The sequence below is a fragment of the Lepisma saccharinum genome, chromosome 4 (genome assembly GCF_977018435.1).
Source record: "Lepisma saccharinum chromosome 4, izLepSacc3.1, whole genome shotgun sequence".
In the NCBI taxonomy this organism is placed as follows: Eukaryota; Metazoa; Arthropoda; class Insecta; order Zygentoma; family Lepismatidae; genus Lepisma; species Lepisma saccharinum.
This window is the reverse complement of record NC_139232.1, coordinates 59,950,709-59,973,203: the sequence shown is the minus strand read 5'-3', so window position 1 is coordinate 59,973,203 and position 22,495 is coordinate 59,950,709. Positions and strand designations below refer to the sequence as shown.

General features: G+C 38.8%; 1 protein-coding gene across 1 annotated transcript in view; it reads right to left on the bottom strand.

Annotated features, from left to right (window-relative positions):
• Window positions 1-12,115, bottom strand: part of LOC145987164 (alkaline phosphatase-like) — a 56,036-nt gene extending 43,921 nt beyond the window's left edge. Inside the window, exons 1-2 of the mRNA XM_083121675.1 lie at window positions 11,989-12,115; window positions 1,956-2,021 (exon numbers count right to left, since the gene is read on the bottom strand). Coding sequence (XP_082977801.1) covers window positions 1,956-2,021; window positions 11,989-12,091 — 169 coding nt within the window. The 5' untranslated portion in view covers window positions 12,092-12,115. The remainder of the gene's footprint in view (window positions 1-1,955; window positions 2,022-11,988) is intronic.
• Window positions 12,116-22,495: the final 10,380 nt, after the last annotated feature.

Genomic DNA, 22,495 nt, shown 5'->3' with positions numbered 1-22,495 from the left:
ACACCAAAGCGACACGCGACAAACGATACGAGGATTTCACACCAAAGCGACACGGGTCCTTCGGACCAAGGCAACTTTCACACCGAAGCGACATATGTTGCTTGGAAACGAGCCAATCAAGAGCAACATTTCACATCGTTGCGGCATGACGGGAAGCACAGGCCAGCGTTCGGTTGGTGAAATCCTCAAGCGATAAGTGTCGCGTGCCCCTTGTCGCTTTGGTGCGCAATCTCCCTAAAGCAAGACGCTCGTGGCATCGCGCATGCTCGAACAACAAACCACGACAACATGTTGCAAGCTATTGAGGAAATGGCCCAGTTTGAGCGACGCACAAGCGACAAAGCGACACGTGTGACTTATCGTGTCGCCTAGATCTGTTGTTGTAATGTGCGGTTTATCGTGTCGCCTATCTGTTGTTCGCACAATTAGCAGCGAACGCTTGCCAATAGACTGAAGCCACCATGTCGCTTGTCACGAACTCCCCCTGTAGCGCGTCGCTTCGGTCTGAACACTCTTCCTTTAAGGAGCTTTCCTCCCGAAGTAACAAGTAGCACGCGAATACGCCATATGAACGTGTCATTTGCTGTTTGGACCCTCATGTGCAATGAATGCATTTTACAGTCTTGAAGTGCGTGTCACTAGTGTGACAGTGTGAACATCCCGTGTCGCTTGTCCCATTGGTTTGAAAGTTTCCTTACACTCATGTCGACGACACTAAGAAAGTTTTGTGGGGTTCCCCTTGTCGTTTCATGGAATCATCATTATCATCATCGCCGCGATTAGTTTAAAGCGGAAGAAAAGAGACAGTAAATATCGAAAATACAAATGCTTCAGTGTGTATATCTTTAAAAGAAATTATGATGATGATAATAATAATGAACCTAATTCATACACAAAAATTTAGTTGCCAAGAGCATTACACGCGTATTTTTTCTCCCGTATTTTTAACGAAAGTATGGCGATAACAGGACATGGTCGACTGTCTAGAATGTTCGTTAATATCTTCGCGACCACTGTACCAAATATCATAGCAATTATCACATTCATAGAAATGCTTCATGTAAAAGAATCAGACGTTGCAGCGAAAACTCCATTTACTTCCATTATAAGCAGTCGAACACCAAGCACCGGGGTCAACACCAGCGCCTCTAGCGGATCATTTTCGAGTGGAACCAGCCAGAGCGCGCAGAACTGTGCCGTTTTCCACACTACGTTATTCAAGGCGCTGTAGCACAGGTATCAGAGAGATACCACACTTACCCAAACTGCTTCACGGTATCGGAAACTTCTGGGTTGTAAGGATACAATTGACTTCAATCGTTACAACCCAGAAGTGTCTGTGACTGCACCTCTGATTCATTTTTTACGCACCGAAGGGTACTGAAAATAAAAAGGAATTCAAAATGACGGCACGTTAATTATCAAGATCATATCCCGACTTTTCGGGGTCCCGAACAGTCGAAAAATTCTAAAATTTGAAAGTGGTTAATTCTTGGTATTTTATGCACTATAAGTGTGTGAAATTTCATGGATTTGGTAGTTTTTATTACAGTAAGTGCAAAAAATAATTACTTCAGGGGGAATAGTGTATAGAATTCGAAATTTTCACCACGTCCGGATATTAAACATACCTCTTCCCAATCCCATCCCGACCAAGATTTTTGTGTCTCACTCCTAGTTACGGTAGTCAACTTCATTCATGTCTCTGGTAAAAAGATTCTCTAGTTATTCTGTTGGATATGGCTCTTAATTGCCTGTAAATCACAGAAAGCAATATCATTTGTAGTAAAATATCACTATATTAGTATTATATGAAAAATTTCCAAATATCTGCCCCCCCCCCACACACACACACCCTTGCTGGCGCCCTTGATATTTACATTGTAGTATTAATTTCTGACTTACAATATCTGTCCTATTACTGGTAAATGGAAATAATGGATCACAAAACACACCTTCTTCATCTGCGTTCACAGGGCGTACATTGACTGTCATCATTCTTGGATGCATTTTATCCACATCTGAAAACAAGAAGAAGAAGAAATGGTTACAATTAGGGGTACAGTATTCACGGACACCTACAATATGGAGTTTCAAGGAAAGTTACTTTCAAGCTTCAAACAGATCTATATCCACTATAGGTACCAAATATGACATCACACATGATCAATAAGAACGCACAATTTAATCAGTTTTATGACACGGATTTCCACCTTGTTTTGGGAAGACATGAACAATTCTAGTATCGATGAAAGGGCAGAAAAATCACATTTTTACGTAGTTTTATATCTAAACGAGGCTTCATAATAATTTGTGACATCTTCCAGAACCACTAAAATACTCATGCGATAATCTATCTCATTTTCAAATATCTTGAAGAAGAAAAGTACCGGACGTGTAGAAAGTATAAAATTATGCAAAAATATTTTCCAGGCACTTACCAAATCAAAATTTCCCCTCACACCGGCAAACCCGCCCATCCTCGTCTGTCTGGTCTAAATATCGTTTTGGATGCCAGGTTTCCTTTGATTGATTGTTTGATTTGGTTTATTTTACTTGGTATTTCTGCGGATTTTGGCTAATCACGAAGATGAGGTTGAGTGATGGTATGATCAAATTGATGAAGGGTCACTCACAAAGAGCACCCATGGCCAGGCCGGGATTCGAACCGGGGATCTCTGGCAAGTTTTCGGTATTTGGTGCATATATACAGTATAGCTATCAGGGTTTCGGAGCGGAGTGCGGAGCCTACTAAAGGAGCGCTCCGGAGCGACTCCAAGCGTCGCTTCTACTCCGCTCCTCGCTCCGGAGCGGAGCGTGGTACGACAGCACTCCGATCCGGAGCGGGGTGGTTCGACTTTTTGAGTCGCACGCTCCGATCCGTAGCTTAGCGTGATGTAACAGCAAGGGAGGGGGGACGACGACAATGAGGCAGAATTTCCCTAAAATAGTATTACTCCCTTTAAAAATAATATTCAGTTTGAAGTTATCATGTTCCTGCAACGCCCTTGCAATAATTAACATATATTACTGTGACTGAAATGAAATTATATGCGTGAAATATGTACTTTTTGATTGACTTTCATTTCCAGGTGGCGTGGCCCCCTCCCTTCCGGACGTCCATTCGTATAGAGAAATCATTCCAACCAGTCTCGGTTAATGGAATTATAAGGTGACTAGATTTATTAAATCAATATACGCGTACAAGAACATCAAAGAAAAATCCGTAATTGTTAATTCTATGCATCACAAGCCACGAGAATCATGGAAGACCTATACTGTAATAATGAATGGAAGGAAATCATGCCGAGTTTTTATTTATCGTAGTCTACCTGTTCAAGTAGGAATGGAAAGGTGCACAAAAAGAATTACAAAAATGTATGTAAAAGAAAACCAAGTATTTCGATCAAGTTATTTCTATAATTGTAATCAACAATGACCAATTGTCCTTTCAACTAAGTATAAGTTTCAATTTGTCTTTTCCGGACTATTACCTTTGCCTTGCCTTTAATCGTATATTTCTCATGATCCGTAATTTTAAACAAATCCTAGATAAGTCGGTAAAAAAAATAGGATACCGAAACTATGGAAAAGAAATATACTATGATAGAGAAACAAACACAAAGGAAACATCAATGACACCAATGACATGGTCAAACCAACACCATTTGTCGTTGAGAGCTGAACTCACATCCACGAACTCGCAGAAATATTCCCATGGAATTCCTTATTCGTCTGATATTGAATACCCAATTATGCTTTCTGTTATGTAATAGACACTTATGAAGTGAATACATTATTAGGACTTTGCCAGATTTCAAAACACACACACACACACACACACACACACACACACACACACACACACACACACACACACACACACACACACACACACACACACACACACACACATACGTAAAAGATATGAATAAGAGGTTGTTCATTTGGAAATGAATTTCCAAGTTGTATTTTTATGCTCTTGTGAATAGATGTAAAGGAAAGTGAAGTCTCTTATTGTTAAACAGAATTACAAATTTATATTTGCTTAAGGATTAATTTATCACAATATACATTGCAATTATACATTCAACATATGTTGAAACAATGCCTTTTGTTATGGACTTTTGGTGGATTTAAGACTCAACAATACGCTATCGAGAATAGACCTACAGTTTAAAACCTACCTAAAGTGGGATTCGAGCCACTATGTCCCTCCACCGGGTATCGATCCCAGTGCCCCTTCATTACAAGGCGACGTTGTTACTACTATGTTATCGGGTCACAGCGCGCTACTATTGTTTTTCAGTACACATTTATCAATTCTCTCATTATCATCGTCGCGATTAGCCAAAATTCAAAGCTAAGTAACAAAATCAAATCAAATGCCATCAGTGAGGAAGGCGCGTATTGCTCGCAGTCCTGTTTTTTTTTCAAAATGAAACCATAAAATTCAAGACATGCCCCTATCTAAGTAGGTAATATTACATTTTGTGTTTATCACGGTTATTAAGGTTTATACATCTTGTTTCGACTTATCTGCTGACTACACATTGTGCATTACTGAAAACTTGCTTTCAATTTGCTGTGTACAACGTACTCAATACAAAAAATATTAATTTTATACGTATACGTTTTCTGGCTTTCTAGACTCAGAAAGTTAAATATAGCAACATTCCATTCGTCGTTTTTCCAAATTTTTTGCAATTTTCTTATAACCACCATGCCTATTTCCAGGTTATTGCTTACAAACTTGAAATGTTAGATATGGCAACCAGACATTTCTGTCTTTTATAAGTTCCCTATTTTGTAATTTTTGCGGTAGTATACGTATGTAACCATTAAATACCTATTTTAACTTCCTGCCCTTAACATTGGGAAAAATAATCGATATGACAACCCTGCATTTCATACTATTTAAATTCCCCTGTTCGGCTGTATACAAACAGCATTCCGATTTTCGACTTTATACCTTCATAAAATTAAACCAAATGTGGCAACTTACATTTTTGGTTAAGCCGGTTTTCAACTTTCTAGTGTCAGGATTTTAAAAAAGTTAGATATGACAACTCTGTATTTCAAATTAAAACGTTTCCTAATTTCCTAATTGGCCGTGTTTACGGTAACATTAATAAGCATGATTCCGATTTTCAACTTCATACATTCAAAATTCGAAAAGTTAAAATTAGCAACCTGAATTTCCAATTACTTTTAACTTTCCCCTTTCGCTACATTCAAAGTATCATACATAACCAGCGTAAAAGAAAGTTAGATATGGCAATCATGCACCAGCGAGTGTTTTACATGAACACCTGCCTGCCTTTTATCTTCCTCCGTACAAGTTGCTTCGCCTTTCCTCTGCGCGCTCCTGGCCTTTAGAAGGTCGAATGGATTCTCTGCAGTAGTTTCGCCAGTGTTACTCGAACCAATATTCCGGAATAACTCACTTCTCCCGCGGCGTGGACTGTAACGTCGGCCGATATGCCGAAGCGCTTAGCCCGAACCAGAAGTTGAACCGAAATGAGTTTCAGTCGTGATCCCTGGTGGCAGGAAATGAGAGAGTGGTTCCATTCTCTCAACCTATAAAACCACAGGTGGCACACCTGTTATTGAAATATATTGTCCCCAGAAGTAGTAGTAGAGTAGTAAAAGTGATAATGAAAATAGTAATAATAATAATAATATCGCTCTCTTCACGAAAACCGTCCAGTGAAGATCAAAGCTTCCCCTTGCGTCCTCCACACCCCTGGCTCTCCAGGTTTGCCACACTACTTCTACGCTTCACACTTGACACATTGCGCGTTGTACGTATGCGGTTGATTGTGCCTTCCCTGGTGTATTGTGTAAGAAGTATTCGTTGCTTATTGGCAACATTGTAGGTGAGTGACGTGATCTTGACTGGACTGCTTCCGTGGCGTTAGCTTTAGTAATAATCAGTTTTATAACAACAATAACGGGCGATGTTCAAATGCCGTACAAATTCCACAAACAAAATTACTAATGTACTCGGAACCTTTGATCGTTAGTTTTCTGTATACACTCGTATTATCCAACCTCAGAGCACTCCGGAGTCGAGTGGGCAAGTTCTTAGAATAACGTTCCACGCTCCGGAGCGGAGTGAACCAATCCATAAAATTTCGCTCCTCGCTCCGGAGCGGAGCGAGAAATTTTCCGACTTCCTCTGCTCCGATCCGGAGCGGAGCGTGTCAAGATAGCGCTCCACTCCGGAGCGGAGTGAACCATTTTCTAAAATTTCGCTCCTCGCTCCGGAGCGGAGCGAACCATTTCTTAGAATCTCGGTCCTCGCTCCGCAGCTTGGGCAACAGCGTGACTAATATTTGTTAATGTTCAATTTATTGTGTCCATGCATGTATTGTGTCCAGCTAGATTTCTTTAAAAATCTGTTGTCGTTATTTGCCAACATTGTGAGTTGTGTGTTCAAATAATAAAGCAATGACTTCGTAAGCAAATATTTTTACAAGATATTTGGTACACGTAAATGTACACAACTTGAGGTTTTCAGTGGTTTTTTTGTGTATTTTAAGTTATTTTTGATCCAAATGTATGTAGTGCCGTGCCCAGGGAAAGGGATTGGTGCTAGGGGTTTTACCCCCCTTTTCATTCAAAATTTTCTAAAAAAATTAAAAGGAACTAAAACGTAAGAAGAACTATGAAACTCTTGGCAAGTCACTGTATGCGTGTGTTTGTGTGCGTGCGTACACACGCAGGCGTGTGTGTGTGTGTGTGTGGTGTGTGTGTGTATGAGGGGGGCGTGCCGTGTGTGCGAGGTGTGAAGGACGTGGCATTGTGTAAAGTGCATCACACATATTTTTGCCGTTGCGCAGATACCAATTTTCGTTTCGTCTCCCTCTCTCTTAGCATCACGTGTTCTACGCTGCTCGCCAACCTTCGCCATTGTTGCCATATTGTCATTCCATTCCTGGACACACTCGCGCAAACATAATTGAAAACAATTGAATAGCGCTCCAGCTCGCGGTTCACACCGATCGGTAGGGACGGTAATGTGGCAATATAGCATGACGAAGTGGTTGTTTCTTTTATGCAGTGCATGTTCATTGGCTAGCTAGTAACTAGTGTTGCCAACTGTAATAATGAAGCACTATTTCTGTCACGGAAGGAGAAAGGCCGGAAAAGTGACGGTGAGTTTTGTTGGATTGGAAACACCATATTTTTATTTTATACTAAGTATTTGACGTTGTGTGTGTGTATTGCGTGGGTATATGTGAAAGTGTTTGTTTGTTAATGAACGTTAAATTCCATAATGCCTCAAGTTCTATCAAAGATGAAATAAAAAACCTTGCATAGCCAAGCTCGGGAAATTCTAAGCAACGTGCACGAGTTCATGAAGGAGGAAGCCAGTCAAGGTGTTAGCATCCCAATAAAGAATTTTGGCAAGAGAGCAGCGGCTGCGACATTTTATTTTCAAAAATTTTCCCATATTTCTAACTTTAATACCTATTTAAGGAAAATATACTTAATTTTACATATTTCAACAGGTTTATTTCACAAATTGTTCACATTTCATAATTTTGGAATTGTTCAAATAAATAAATTATGTGGCTCCATGAGCAGAGGCGCAACCGCGAACTTTTTTCTGGGGGGGCAAGTACCAGGATAAATGTACCAATAGTAATGATAATAATTTTAATAATAATAATGCTAATAATAATAGTGTTATTATTATAACATTATTATTATTATTATTATTATTATTGATTTGCTTTATTTTACTTCGCTTCTTGTGCTACTTTTGGCTAATTTATGAAGATAGGGATGAGTGATGATATGGTGAAATTAATGAATGAACACTCGCAAACATACGTACATGTCCAAGCTGGGATTCAAACCCGGGACTAACATTATTATTATTATTATTATTATTATTAGTTGTAGTAGTATCAAAGATGTTATTACCCTCGTAAATTATGCAAAAAGGGGTAGAAGTTGGTGCTAAAGCATTTGTGTTCGAACAAGGGATCTGAATTATTTTTTCAACACGTCAGAAACTATTTTTGAAAGACAGAAAGTTCTTGATAAATGAATTCCAAATATAATTAATTATTTTTACATTAACATGTTTAACTTTCATGCACGATATGTTTCACATATATGCAACATGGAGCGACGTGGACACTAAATTGTGTACGTATTCAAAGTTTCTTTAATACATATTATATACAACATATATTATATAAATACATTACACAACCTATTCATCCATCTCACAACATCCAACAGCAAAAATTACAGCCGGTCCCCGTGGCGGAGTGGTTTAGCATATCGAGCTACGACGCCAGGGGCTCCGGGTTCGGATCCTGGCCTGAGCATGGATGTTTGTGAGTGTCCATTCATCAATTTCATCATATCATCACTCATCCCCATCTTCGCAAATTAGCCAAACGTGGCACAAGACGCGAAGTATAATAAAGCAAATCAATCAATCAATACATAAATTGTCTCAAATGTGCACGCTCCCTTTCCTCGAAACAATTGTTCATGCATTTAAAACAAAATCAATTAAGACAAGTCTTATTTCTCTGTCTGGTAATTTACAATGCATTACAGAGAACAATGATAAATTGCGAGCGAAGCGAGGAAGAACATTTTTGGATCCAAATTTTTTTGCAGGCTGAAATCAATATTGATTTAATAGGGCGCAAATAATTTCACGGGACGCCAATGCATTCTCTCTTTGACAACTTTTGTGCCTCCCCGGTGGTAACATCGTCGCCGTGTGATCAAGGGGTCACGGATTCGATACCGGGTGGAAGCAAATGGCACAGTGGTTCGGATGCCAATTTTAAATGTAGGTCCAGTCCCGATTAGCCTTTCTGTGCGTAAAGTGGACTTACAACCACAAATCAATCAATCTTACAACTTATTTTCATTTAGATCATTCGGCGTCCAGGGCCGACTGCCGCTGCTACCTTGATACGGTTGTGAACTTGATAAGAATAAGAAAAGCAGGAATTGCGAGCGAAGCGAGCAAGAACATTTTACGAAAAGTATTTTTATTAGCATAAGACTTGAAGTTGTGGGCGGTAATTGCCCCCTGCAGGTACACTTGGCCGTCGATGTTTGCCCCCGCTTGCCCCCTAGAACTCATTTCGCTCAAAGGTTGGGGGGGCAATGCCCCCCTTGTGGTTGCACCACTGTCCATGAGTATTGCTTGGCTCCGGCACGTGTTCTTGTAGAAATTGCATAGAAGAGGCTGTCATTTTTGCTGCTTAATGCGATGCATATTGTTATCTGTGTTAAAATTGTCATGCTTGATGGGTGACAAGTTCATAGCAAAAAAAAAAAAAAAAAGCCGCGCAGCTTATCGTCTAGTGGCAGTATATGTACTTGTTATTGTTGTGGAAGCCGGCATCGTTTGTAAATGTACAACAAAGGCAACCGACTGTCGCCGATCACAGAGAGGCAATAATACTGCTTGAGGAGGAGTGTTGTGGTCCAATTGTCGCAGTTTAACACGTTCGCATGTTATTAGTTCTCAAAGCAGTGGTAGTGTCGGTCGTGTATTATCTGTCGTTCCAGTTCCGTCCGTACCAGTGTAGACGGGTTCTGGGAGTGAACAGTTAGAACGCCACCAGTGCATTAATGCAATGGAAAATAATAAAGTGTTTATTTTGTTTGAAATCACTCAAATAAGGAATCACTATGAAAGTCTTCTTTGCAGGATTTTTGGTAATTTCACGTTTGTGTTAGTCCATATTTTGCGAATTTTTACTCCAGGTGTATGTAGCTACATGCAAAGCCACTTGTTAGTACGTATTAATCCTAGTCCTGGTATAATGCATGACTTTTAAAACTCAACGTTAGATAGACCTGAATTCTCTAATTTTCTTGTTGTACGTAACAGCTGTGCATCGGTGCACTGCAGCGATTTTTCTATCTGCTCCATTAGCAACACTGCTTCTTGAGTTGTGTCGCGCATCGCACGGCAGAAATATATGTGTTGGGCTATATGCTATTCATATCCGTTTCTAATTTTCATTAGCTGTTATATTTTACCATTTATAAAGGTAAGGAATTACGTATATTTTTTCTTCTATTGCAGGCTCTAAAGATAACAAATTTTGACGTGATGTAATTGCCCACTAGAACTAAATGAAAGTCAGTGAATTAGCCACACAACATGGATGTCAAAGGAGTAGAGCGCTTTAATGGGGAGTGTTGACAAAATGGGCTTCCGTGTTTTCTTTGTAAACAATATTTTTCAAGTCATGAAAGTGGATCTTGGAATGGATGTAATATAGTAATATTTCATTTCGTTGACTTAGTGGTTTGCAGTTGGAATAAGAGAACCTAAATAATAATAATAAACCTATATGAGAGAGAGATATCCTATGTGGGAGAGAATCTTCAAAAGAAAAAAAATGATCTGTCGAACTTCAGACGAGACATTTCAGAAGCTCTAATTATGAGGAATGATAATAGGAAACAGGGCACCCTTGTGAAAATGGGACGCCCAGGTCACCAAATATAGAAGATGAGGATTTAGTTCAAGAGGGCAATAACTTAAAAGAAAATACGAGTCCCAAGAATAATATATTTGAAATGACGCCGAAGAAATATGTGGGTCACGATAAGTTCCAATCCAACATATGCCAGAACATTCGCATGGTTGAGAGGCACACTTATAAAATGGGGGTTGTTCATGGTAATGTAGGATTCAGGGTTGACAATGTGATGGACTATGTTTTAACAAGAAATATAATTGTTTTAGAGATTGTCATGGGAAATAATGAGGAAAGAATGTTATATTCATCCAAACCAGGAGAACAGTATTCCTGTAAAGATGATATATTTGATCATGCATTGCTAATATCTACAAAAAATCTACTTCATACGATTTCTAATAATTTGTTACCTATATATTATTATAAAATGCCATGTACCACAGGCACTAAATAAACATTATAAATGTGTCAATATTTTAACAGAAGTGTGTATTAATGGTATTCATATGTAGAAGGATTAACAAACGATGAGCTCCCTTGACTCACAGTGACGTACGTCATTTGACAACATCCGATTTTTCAATCTTTACGCACACAATGTATATAAAATATATATAATATCATTATTACGAAAAAAAAAAAATAGAAAAAAATTAGCAACAAAAGGAAAATTATGTGAGCCAAAAGGGTAATACATAGAAATACGCATAATATCGAACCTTCGAAAATACTGAAAATATCGAATATGTGTAAATATAAACGAAAATATCCAAGATATCACAATGTGACATTCAAGAAATGATTCAGAAATGTTATAGAAGGGGGCCAATTTGACTACTGTTAACCACATTCGCTGTAGAGTTTGAGAAACAATGCATGGTTATTGACGAACGAAAATTGTATTTAGTTAAAATTATTTATACTAAAATCTAAATTTAGATGCATTTATTTTACTGAAGAAGTTCGTGTTTATCAAAGCTATCTTCAGGTAGGCGTTATATGTACATTATTTTAAATCTCGTTTTTCTTCACCTCTTATTTTGTTCACTAAGATTGAAGTTCGTAGTGTAATTTCAACGTCATATTTAATAGAACTACTACTGTATAAAGCATCGTTTCGAGAATAATATACAGAAATCCTTCATTTAACATTAGATGCCGGCTCAAAATTCGTAATATTATTTCGGCCGTATCTCGTAAGACTATTTCCCTATTTGTGATTTCCGCTATCCATCTATCGAAGGCAGTGTTCGTTCACTGAATCTGATCTTTGTGCGATCTTGCTTTGGTTTTTACTAGCTGACTTACTGTTATGTTATTGTTTCTCCCTACTTCAAAATATATCTCACTGTAATTAAGGAATTTAAATAGAAATTAAATTACGTATACCCAGAAATAGAAAGATCAGAATAAACAATGATATTGCAGCTACAGTAAACCAAGCGTATCCAACTATTAATTTTAATAATCTTAATCCTATTGGCGTCGTAAATATTTGACCAACCTGAAGCAGGGCCCTGCGGAACGCAAGCAGCCATAGATTTTACTCCTAGACTGCATACGATGCAAAGCGTAAGGAACGCAGCAATCCATCTTGTAAAAGCCATGTCTGCAATCTGAAGGAGAGAGAGAGATAGGACACTCTGTTTGACATTAGTAGCTGTTATATATATACACACTTGGATGAACATAAAAAAATGCCTCTCACGATATCAAGTGGTTGATAAAATTATTTTGATTAACCATCTGTATCAGTCAAGCTGCCACAGATGACGAAAAATAATTGCTCAAGCTTACCTTTTTGCCATCTGACAAAACTCTAAAGTGCAAGGACATATACCGACATTCCAACATCATCTCAATAACTGATAAAATAGATTGTGAAAGGTGAAAACTTGTTCAACTGTCTCTTTGTTTCCCGCCAATCCCTTAGCATGCACTGATTGCGTGCTGATAAGGTCTCAAGCGATCAAGACGCAAAGATCCAGTGGCATGCCAAAGAAAAGTTGGAAGGGAATTTGACACTCATAATGGTCAAATGCAGTAAGTGTATTGCAACGTTCTTTCACCTCCGATACTCAAGCACGAAAGGAGAAAATAAACAAGTTCAATTCACAAAGCTGTAAACACCTCACCAGTATGTGGTGCTACATCTCGCTCTTACCGCAAAGCTTTACCCATACTGCTAACTTGTATGTGCACCAATCCTGACATGAAACTTTGTTACACACAAGCTTCGCGTGAAAATCAATGGCCTCCGCAGGGTGGTGGGGGCAAGTGACAGCGTACTCCGTGGAGAATTAATGTCAGCCTATTATTAAATATTTCACACATAGAATTTCAGTTTCAGTTACATCAATTTGCTTCAAAAATTATAAAGGGTCGATAATTACAATGAAGACTCTTTGCAATACTATAATAATTCTAATATGTTTGCTTAATATCTTCGGAAGATACCAGTGGCGTAGCGCAGTTTTCTGTGGCCTCTCGCAATGTAATTTTGAGGAACCTTTGAGAAGAAAAATATTGAGAATACTGTAACGTATAGACGCACTGGTGATGCCAGAGTGGTAGACGGGCGTTCAATAGTTAACTAGCCTCACGCCTGCCTAATAGCGTGGTAGTAACATCGTCGCCTTGGAATCAAGAGATCCCGGGTTTGATATCCGGTGGAGGCACATAGTGGTTCGGATCCCACTTTTAAACTGTAGGTCCAGTCCCGATTAGCCTTTCTGTGCATAAAGTGGGCTTAAAAACAAACTCAAAACAAAACAGATTAGCTAGTACCCACTTCCTCCCGACAACCACAACGGACGATTAATTTTCACCCCAATTTCTTTCTTCTAAAAAAAGGGTGAACCCCCAAAAATCGCCATCCTCCAACCGCATACATTCGGAAGTATGCGCCTTGGTCCAGGTACCTTAAAATAAACCCTGGGCGTCTCTTCCGCGAATGTTTACTCCAAATATGCTTCATCTTGCTTCCCAATTTTATGTTAACGACTTATCAGGGAAGTGCCTTGTGCAAACTAAATCAGGATTACACTAATCTCTCTGATAAATAACTGAAACGGGAAATTGGAAGTATTATCTTCAATTCAACGCAGTGTAATTTTATCTCTCACTTCAACGTAGCCAGGATTTTTTCTTTGAGGAAAGGGCATGATCCTTTGTATTTTTTTCTTCATACATTTTCTTATGTTCCATAAATAGATTACATAGCCGTTCAAACAATACAGTTTTGGGGCATTGTTTAAAGGATAATAAACTCCTCTTTTGGACTTTGAGGGATGGGGCTTGAGCTCCAAAATCCATCTCTTTGGCTGCGCTTGGACTACTAAATCTAATAGTGACTAATATATTCAAATAAACTTACAATTTCAGTCCTGGGGTTTGAAATGGACATATGGATTGTCGAAGTTGACCCAGAATCACTAAGTCAACTGGAATAATTTAGAAAGAAATAGAACGGACGGAACGGGATGAGACTCGAATCACTGATCACGCGTCGCTCATTCAAAATACTATAAGAAGGTTGTTGACACACGGACACGGAGTTTATTATTTTTATTTTAATATTAGTGGGCCTAAGTATTATGAATCATAATTTTAATTTGCTTTCGATATCCGCTGAACATACGTTTTCATGATACAAGACGCTTTAATATATCATAACCAAGCAGCTTTAACACTGGAAAAGGAAAAAAAACCTAATTGGACAGAATCCACAAAACTTCAATACGGAAGAGAAATGAATTTCACAAAATCCTCAAAATTACGGTGGCATGCAATTCATATACGGTACCCTTTACGACAAAAGAGAGATCCAGGATATACGATTTATTATTAGGGATGTACTTACCTTCAGGGCAAGAAGCAATAGCCCGTGGACCCCACCTCCTACGGAGTTTTTGGTATGCAGTTAAAAGTAAAATCAACTACCTTGTCATAGTACAATAAAAACCTTGACTAACGTGTAACACACAACAGGTGTGGACAATGTACGAAATTTATTTTAGCTCTTATTTTGAATATGAAAAAGCTTGGGGCCTCTTGAAAACATTTGGTGGGGAGCTACACACGTAAGTGAGGATTTGTGCAATTAAAAAGACGCACTGACTAAGCAACTGAATCTTCCTACTGGAAGACAATTTACACTCCATAAATTTACCACAAACGGCGTGTGTATGAAATCAAGTGTTTCCCCACATTGATGGCCGGCCATCTCAAAGCAAGTAAGTTAACTCGGCTTTTCGGGTGGAACCCATATTACAAATTCGCCGGGTCTCTCTGACAGCACGTCCATGCTTATGATTGCAGACATTGTCTTATGGCCGGCCCTCGTGGCGGAGTGATTTCGCTACGACGCCAGGGGTCACGGGTTCGAAGGCCTGGGCATGGATGTTTGTGAGCGTCCATTCATCATTTTCATATCAGCACTCAGCATTAGCCAAAAAGGAACAAAAGCGAAGTAAAATATAGCAAATTAATCAATCAAATCATCCAATCATTGTCTTATTATGTGTTACTGAAACCCTCTCGATAACCTGCCCATATTAAAAAGAAAATATCGTGAAGTTATTTGTGGTGTCCATTGATTCGTAAAATAGAGCTAACTGATTGTTCATACGTCTTCTAAGTTCCCGGACAATAAACCAAAAACAAAAAGACCGGTTCTTTCTATTTAGTGCTCACGTCAGTAGAAGGATTTTGTGTTATTCAAACGCTGTCGCCAAAATATCCAGATTTTTACTATACTGATATTTTAAGTGTGTTGCTTAAACCTTTAAGATAACGTAGCTATTGCGCAACCACTTTCCCTGCATTTCTCATGTTTCTAGAACAGCATTATCAGAATATTTTATTCCGTATTATCAATAGACAATCAAAAATAATATAATTTTAGGGGGAAATTTTGTTCTTATAAGGTTAACGCATGTTATTCATTTATCAACACGATAGTTCTTTTTTATGGGAGTTCGTAAGGTTACGAAAATGCACTAACCATAAGAGAATAACTTTCATCTTAAACTTTAGTTACTACAGTGTTTATTAGACTGCTGTTTAAGAATTCAGGAGTGCATTAAATATTGCAGTAATAAATTAATTTTCTAGAGAAAATAATAGCATATTTCAATATGACTCACCATTTTCCTAATAAATCATGAAGTGTGTGACACGCTCGCACTATTTCTTTCCTCTTCTACGACTCAGCAAATAATTTCATTATACTGCCAAAGTCAATTATTTCCATTAGATCACTATCAATATACAATAGGGAAAGAGCACAGAGCTTTTCTTGGTTTAAATTTGATCGCAAGTGATTTCTCATACTTCTTGAAACTGAAAGCGAACGTTCAACACTACAGTTAGTGACGACCATTTAAAAAAAAATCTGCAAACTTATTTCCATATATATATTTATATATGTATTCCACTTGTTCGTTTTCAGTACATTATAGCACGATTTAACCTCGTTTAAGTGTTGAAGGCAAGCTTTAAGAAAAAAAGCCTTCATAAGAGACTCGTTCTTTAGGAAATGCCAGATTCGAGTCATCTCTTCATATTACAAAAAAAAATCCAATTTGTTGAAGATTTACACAGATTTTGCATCTTCCGTTCAGGTCACTTAATAGAGTTAATTGTCTATCACTGTCTTCTGTCTAATTCTGTGGATTCATCGACGATTGATTGATTGATTGATTGAGTTGGTGTTTTGAGTCCAATTTATGCACAGTAAGGTAAACTGGATCTACAGTTTAGAGTGGGATCCGAACCACTATGTGCCTCCACCGGGTATCGAACCCGGGATTCCTTGATTACAAGGCGACGATGTTACCACTGCGCCATCGGAGAGGCCCGATTAATCGACGAGTTTAAGTTTATTCTTTTATAAAATTATCCAGAATTTTTGGTCTGGATGATTGTAAGGTCTTTTTAGTGTATGTAAGGGCAGATTTAGCACCAAAATAACCATAGATTTGGCTTTTGTTAAAAATTTTAAAGAGCGTTGGGAAAATTTATGGGTGTTGGGATGTTTGGTGTGTGAAAAAATCACTATCTTCTTTCTTTCCAAGTCCGTTTGGTAAACACATGATCCACCTGTTTTTCAAAAGTTTTGAACGTATTTTGCCACAAAGTAAAATCAAATCTGTAACGTATTACATTTGCTACAAGTTAGTGTTTACATTTTGAAGTTGATCACTTATGGAATTAAATTTTGCTACACTGAAGTTCCAAAAACATATCATGATCATAATCTCAAGTTTCACGAGATTATGTACGGGAGAACTGGCTTCGATTCTAACATATATATATATATATATATATATATATATATATATATATATATATATATATATATATATATATATTCCTTGATTTGTTGAGTAGATTTCTGACTCCTCGTAAAATCCTGTGCCATACACTGCATCCTACTCATCCTACTGATTAAAATATTTTTGCACTATATAGTTGGTGGTTGTATCAAGTTTGATTGAAAAGTTTAAGCTTTTAATGTTGATTAAATTTGCACACCATTTTTGTCTTGGACAACTCTAGACTAACACTGATATAGTCATCTAGTTGTTAGTGTAACGCAATGGGAAAAACCAGTAGTCACAGCTTCGATTCTTGATCGATTTTCGAATTTTTGCTGGCTCAATTAATCGATCACATACATCCACCCTTTCTCTTCTAGACAGACACCCTTAGAAAAAAAATCAAAGCAAGGTGATAATTCTCAGATGAATGGAAAACCCACAATTTCCCCTCTCATTACTGAAGATCAATTATCAGAAACAAATGAAGAGGAAAATAAATAATTTATATGTTATCATAAATCTTGTAACAAAAAGAGAAACCGATTCGATCTCCTATGTACTTTGAACAATATATATTTTTAAACGTTATCTTTAACGTCATTGCGCAGAATCGCCCAAAACACTCTAGGTGATAACTGATTTTATTTATGTATTTCCCTTTCATTTGTGTAAAGTCAGCCTCATTTACGAAAACTAGCCTTTGCATTTCGAAAAGAGGTTGATCGAGACCGAATCAAGTCTGTAGGGCGGGTGAAGTACCCATTTCAAGGAAAAGGGGCCGCTTTAAAAGGCCGATTGTTCTTTCTTCTCGGAAATTCTAGCAATATCATGAACCATAGAGGATTAAGAGGGATATGTATTTGAGGTTGCGAGTATAAATCCCAGGCTGTCCGTCCTGATTGAGGTTTGCCGTCATTTTCCTCGAGATATTCGCGGAAATGGTAGGATGGTATCTTCAGCGAAGGCCAAGTGTGCTTAATTCCATTCCCCCTCTCTTTTCAATTCTTCATCCTTTCATCTTCCTTATAGCTATTAACTTGCCCGTTGAAATAAGCGACGTTTAATATGTCAACAGCTATCCGAGTCTTCGTAATTATCTGAGCTGCATGAAATGAAGTTTTTTTTACTCATTTCAAATATTTCTATCTAAGAGAGATACCAGACCGAAGAAGCCAAACATGTAATTTGGGAACGAGCCAATCAATAGCAACGCTTCACACCATAGCGGCATGACGATTACGATTTTAATGCCTAAAACTCCAGTTTCGACTTCCATTTCTATTCTGTTTTAATGCAAACCCAACATACAGAATTCGAAATGATCGTGCCTGATCGTGTCAATTGATGCATTTTTAGTAAATAACCCGGAACAACAGCTGGGAAAAGTACCCCATTGGTGCATTCCATTGAATATGTCGATGCATCAATAACAGTTTGTGCACTTTAGAGTAATATATATATATATATATATATATACACACACGTATTTGTGTCAAGTGATACAGTTTGGGTTCTGGGTGTAGGAAAACAGCAAAAGTCGTTGCCCAGTTAGTCCTTTGAAACCTGGAGTTCTTCCTGAAAGATGGATATTGTTTGTTGTTGCGCCCAAGGCCACCAGTTCATTCTGCTTTCTGCTCCAAGGGCCATCTCCTTGACTCCTTCACTCGCAACCTAGATGATGTATTTCCCGGTCGCAACATGAGCACGTTGTCATGGCAACCACGCGTTTGGGAGCTCTCGTTTGTCTCTGGTTAGAGTTAATTTGTATGCCTTTTGTTTCGACTTGGCTGGAAAAATTTAGGACGAAAGGTAGCGCGCAGCAGATACACAGAACTGTATTCCAATTTGTACAGTACTAATGATACTTTATAGTTTTGATTGGTCAGCATAGAAGTCAAGCTTCTCCACCTTCTTGTTTTGTCCCACTACTGCTTTCTTTATCTGTTCCAATACTGCCCTCTTCTCAGCTTTCTGCTACCTGCTCTACACTTTGGTCTTCCTAGCCTTAAATGTCTGCCTCATTCGGGTAATGGCGACGATGAAGTTGAATGATGATTCAATGAAATTGATGAAGGGGCACTCACAAAGGAACGCCCACACTGGAGTCAGGTCACTACATTCCTTCCTTTCCCTTTCTGTATCTGTATCTCACTCAATCTCTCTCTCTCTCTCTCTCTCTCTCTCTCTCTCTCTCTCTATCATTTCGCAGTATCAACCCACCAATCATCACCAATTGGTGGAAAGTGCTTTTGTCTCTCTCTCTCTCTCTCTCTCTCTCTCTCTCTTGTCCTATTTTCTCCCTGTTTTTTCCCTATCAATGCCTATTTACTTCTCACTTTTGTTTGTATCTTTCTCTATCGATAAAGCCTTTTTCCTATTCTTTATCCCTGTGTTTCCTCCTGCCTTCGTGCTTGACACTCTCTCTCTCTCTCTCTCTCTCTCTCTCTCTCTCTCTCTCTCTCTCTCTCTCTCTCTCTCTCTCTCTCTCCCTCCCTCTCTCTATCATTTCGTAGGATCAACCCACCAATCACCAATTGGTGGAAAGTGTTTTTGTCACTCATGAATTCAACGAAAGCAATAGACTGAAACATGTTCAAGCATGTATAATACAAATATTTTTTTCTGTCGTGTGTAAAGTTTTTAAGGCGCACAGAAGAAGACGAGAGTAAACTTTTGATCAATATGAGATGCAGGAAGTGGATTTATCATTATAAAGCATGTTCATTTTCATGACTAATTCGAATATATTATACATTAAGTAATTAAAAATATTACAGTATAATTTATTCGGATGATGAGAGTCAAGCCCATTAATACAGCATCTAACAATTAATAAAAACAATTGCAATGTTTTTGCTTGTTAACCCCCCCCCCCCCCTTTCCAGTTGAGAATCACTGGTCCATTTGGCGTACGTGTAAAATGTGAACATTGCCACGGTTATCACAAGGTTATTACGTTAACGATAAACTTCCGTTTTGGACGGGTCTTCACTTGGCCGGTTGTTACTTCCGAAGATAACGAGCCCCTTGAGGAATTGCTCGCCACCCGATAACGACGAAAGGAAAGGAAAGTGACACCCACGACGGTATGATTAGCCAGCCGCTGCATCATTGGTCCTCCTACATCTTCGTCAATGCCTCCTTGACACAGACATATCACGCATATATGCTCCTAAAGAAAAGAAGAAGAGAAAGGCAACCATACTGGTTCAAGATTTACTCTGTATTTCTCGCTAATATCTGTTCCCAAATTACAAGATGTCAGGGGGAATGTGGCCGGGAAAGGGGACCTTAGGGTGACTACAGGGAAGCATTTTCGAAATTTCCTCTCCTTTCTAAAAACTTATATGATATTCCAAATTTTGAAAAATCGCATTGCTTAAAATTCCTTCTGCATCATTCGCGTGAATCTTGCGTGGTTCGCTTTTGTTGTCGTCGTAGGCCTATTAAACTTCTGCGAATATCTAGACAACAGTGAAAGCACAGGTTTCATCAAAATATATTGATGAGAGACTGGAAAGTCAATCTTCGAAATTATAGGGACCAGCACCAAACTTTTTACAGCCTATATGAAAAAAAAATCTCTTGGGAGTCCATTGTGCTGATGGTAGTGAAAGTAGTCTCTCAACATTTGTATTATGACTTGTAATGCCTAACAAATATTCAGCAATTACCGTAGTTTGAAGTGGTTACAGAAGTTTAATCTTGGGTGAATCGTGTGGTTTACTTTCACCACAGATAAGGGTATCTACCTGTATCTGTAGTGAAAGTAAACCACATGAAGATTCACGCGTATGATCTAGAATGAATTTTAAGCAGATGTAATATTTCAGAATTTGAAAAGCGCTTTACCTCTAATTTCCTTTCAAAGGACGAGGAAGTTTGTTTATGTTAATTATGTCCAATTCTAGCGGTCAATTTTGTCTGCGCAGGCAGCAACACCTACACATCAAATGGCGTAACCTCTCGCCACCCCTCGCTTCATTCAAAGCATCATTTGTTGTTCTCCAACGACCATCCAAGCACTTCAAAAACTAACAAACTGGACACACTATACCCTGTCCCAGATATATGTGAAGCAGGCGAAAGAAAACTAGTATCTGCGCAAGTAGAGACACGAGACGGCTCCACCAATGAACACGTGAGAGGGAACAGGATTGCGTAGAGGGGGAAGCGACTGCAGTTACCAGCCATCGCAGCAGTGTGTACTGCTTCCCTCTGTTCACTCGATTTCCTCCCCTTCTCTGACGCTATGCGCGGCCTTGCTCCAGGGACAGATCGGATAGGGTATAGCACCAGTTGCGCTTTCCTTTCCTTTTGCGTACCTGAAGTGTTTCCACCTTTAAGGGAAAACGTCTGAATGCACGATCGAATTATTTTTGCTAATGTATCTCTTTTATTTTAATTCATCGTCTCTAATTCCAGCTTTCATTCATTGCTGTCCATGCATCTCTGCCACAATCTTGCAATTAGTGTAAGAAATTTGACACAAAAGTGATACAAAGATAAGATTGAACAAGTCAATATCGGCTTCAAACTTGAACATTGCAAGGGGCGCGTTCTGCTGGTTATGCAGCAGCTTCTGTGAGAGCACGAACTGCGCATGTTCGTTTCTTGGATATAAAGGTTCAGCACTATCCGTTTGCATGTAGTATTTAGTAGCCGCCCCCCCCCCCCCCCCGCCAATACTTTCTCCATGGCAGGCAGAAGGTTCAACTGAGAAATTGCACCAGCGCGGTCGGTTCGTGGTTTCTCTTTCGCAGCAAAAGATTTCGTCGTGTTTCGTCCACAAATATATTACTTATTACGTACGAACTTTAGCGAAATCGTAAAGGCATTGTTTATTGATCTTGAAATGAATACCGTACATTACTGCCGTCACTACTTGCGCAGAGACTTGTTTTCGTTCGCCTGCTCCAGAGATAGCCGGGACAGAGTATAATCGTGGCGATTAGCTAAAAGTGGCAGAAAAGCGACATAAATGAAAGGAACGAACGCCTTTCCTACGTATTTTTTTACCAATGTGAACTGCCTTACCTCAGACACTTCGACTCCTTGCCCACAACGCACTAACCTTGAACGGTGTTGAGGTCGACTTTCGATTGATTAACCTACGGTTACGCGTGTTCCATTAGCAGGTCAGGCGCCACTCCCCTTCTTCCCCGTCTGCAGTTACGTGTCGCAGGTCAGACAGAAACAAAACACCATCAGTGTTGCGTCATCTGTTATCAGTCTGCGATAGAAATACGTTTTATCCAAACATTGAAGGCAAAACAAATTTCAGCTTCTTAGACTGGCGCCTAGCTACATTTCTACTCTGTGGCGAGAACGGAAGTTGAAACCGCCCCCCCCCCAGCCCTGGCCTGATCTACTTGAGGTAAATAAATCTTATATCATTATCCCCCCTTTTTTAAAGAAAAGATACATGCTCAACGGAAACTGCCCGAACTGAGGTGTAAGGAGTGATCGTTTCTTAAGACAGCCAAATATCAGTAAAGAATTCTACACAAATTTTTATCTTAACGTTACAACAAAAAATCTTAGAAATTATCCATTGTCTAGCGCTTTTAACTTTGCTTATTCTAACACTATATACTTTTCGAAAGAGTACGTACCTCTTCTCTCACTTTCAGTTGAACAAATTTATTTTCGTCGGTTGTGGGGATTGAAGCAACGACAGACCTGTGG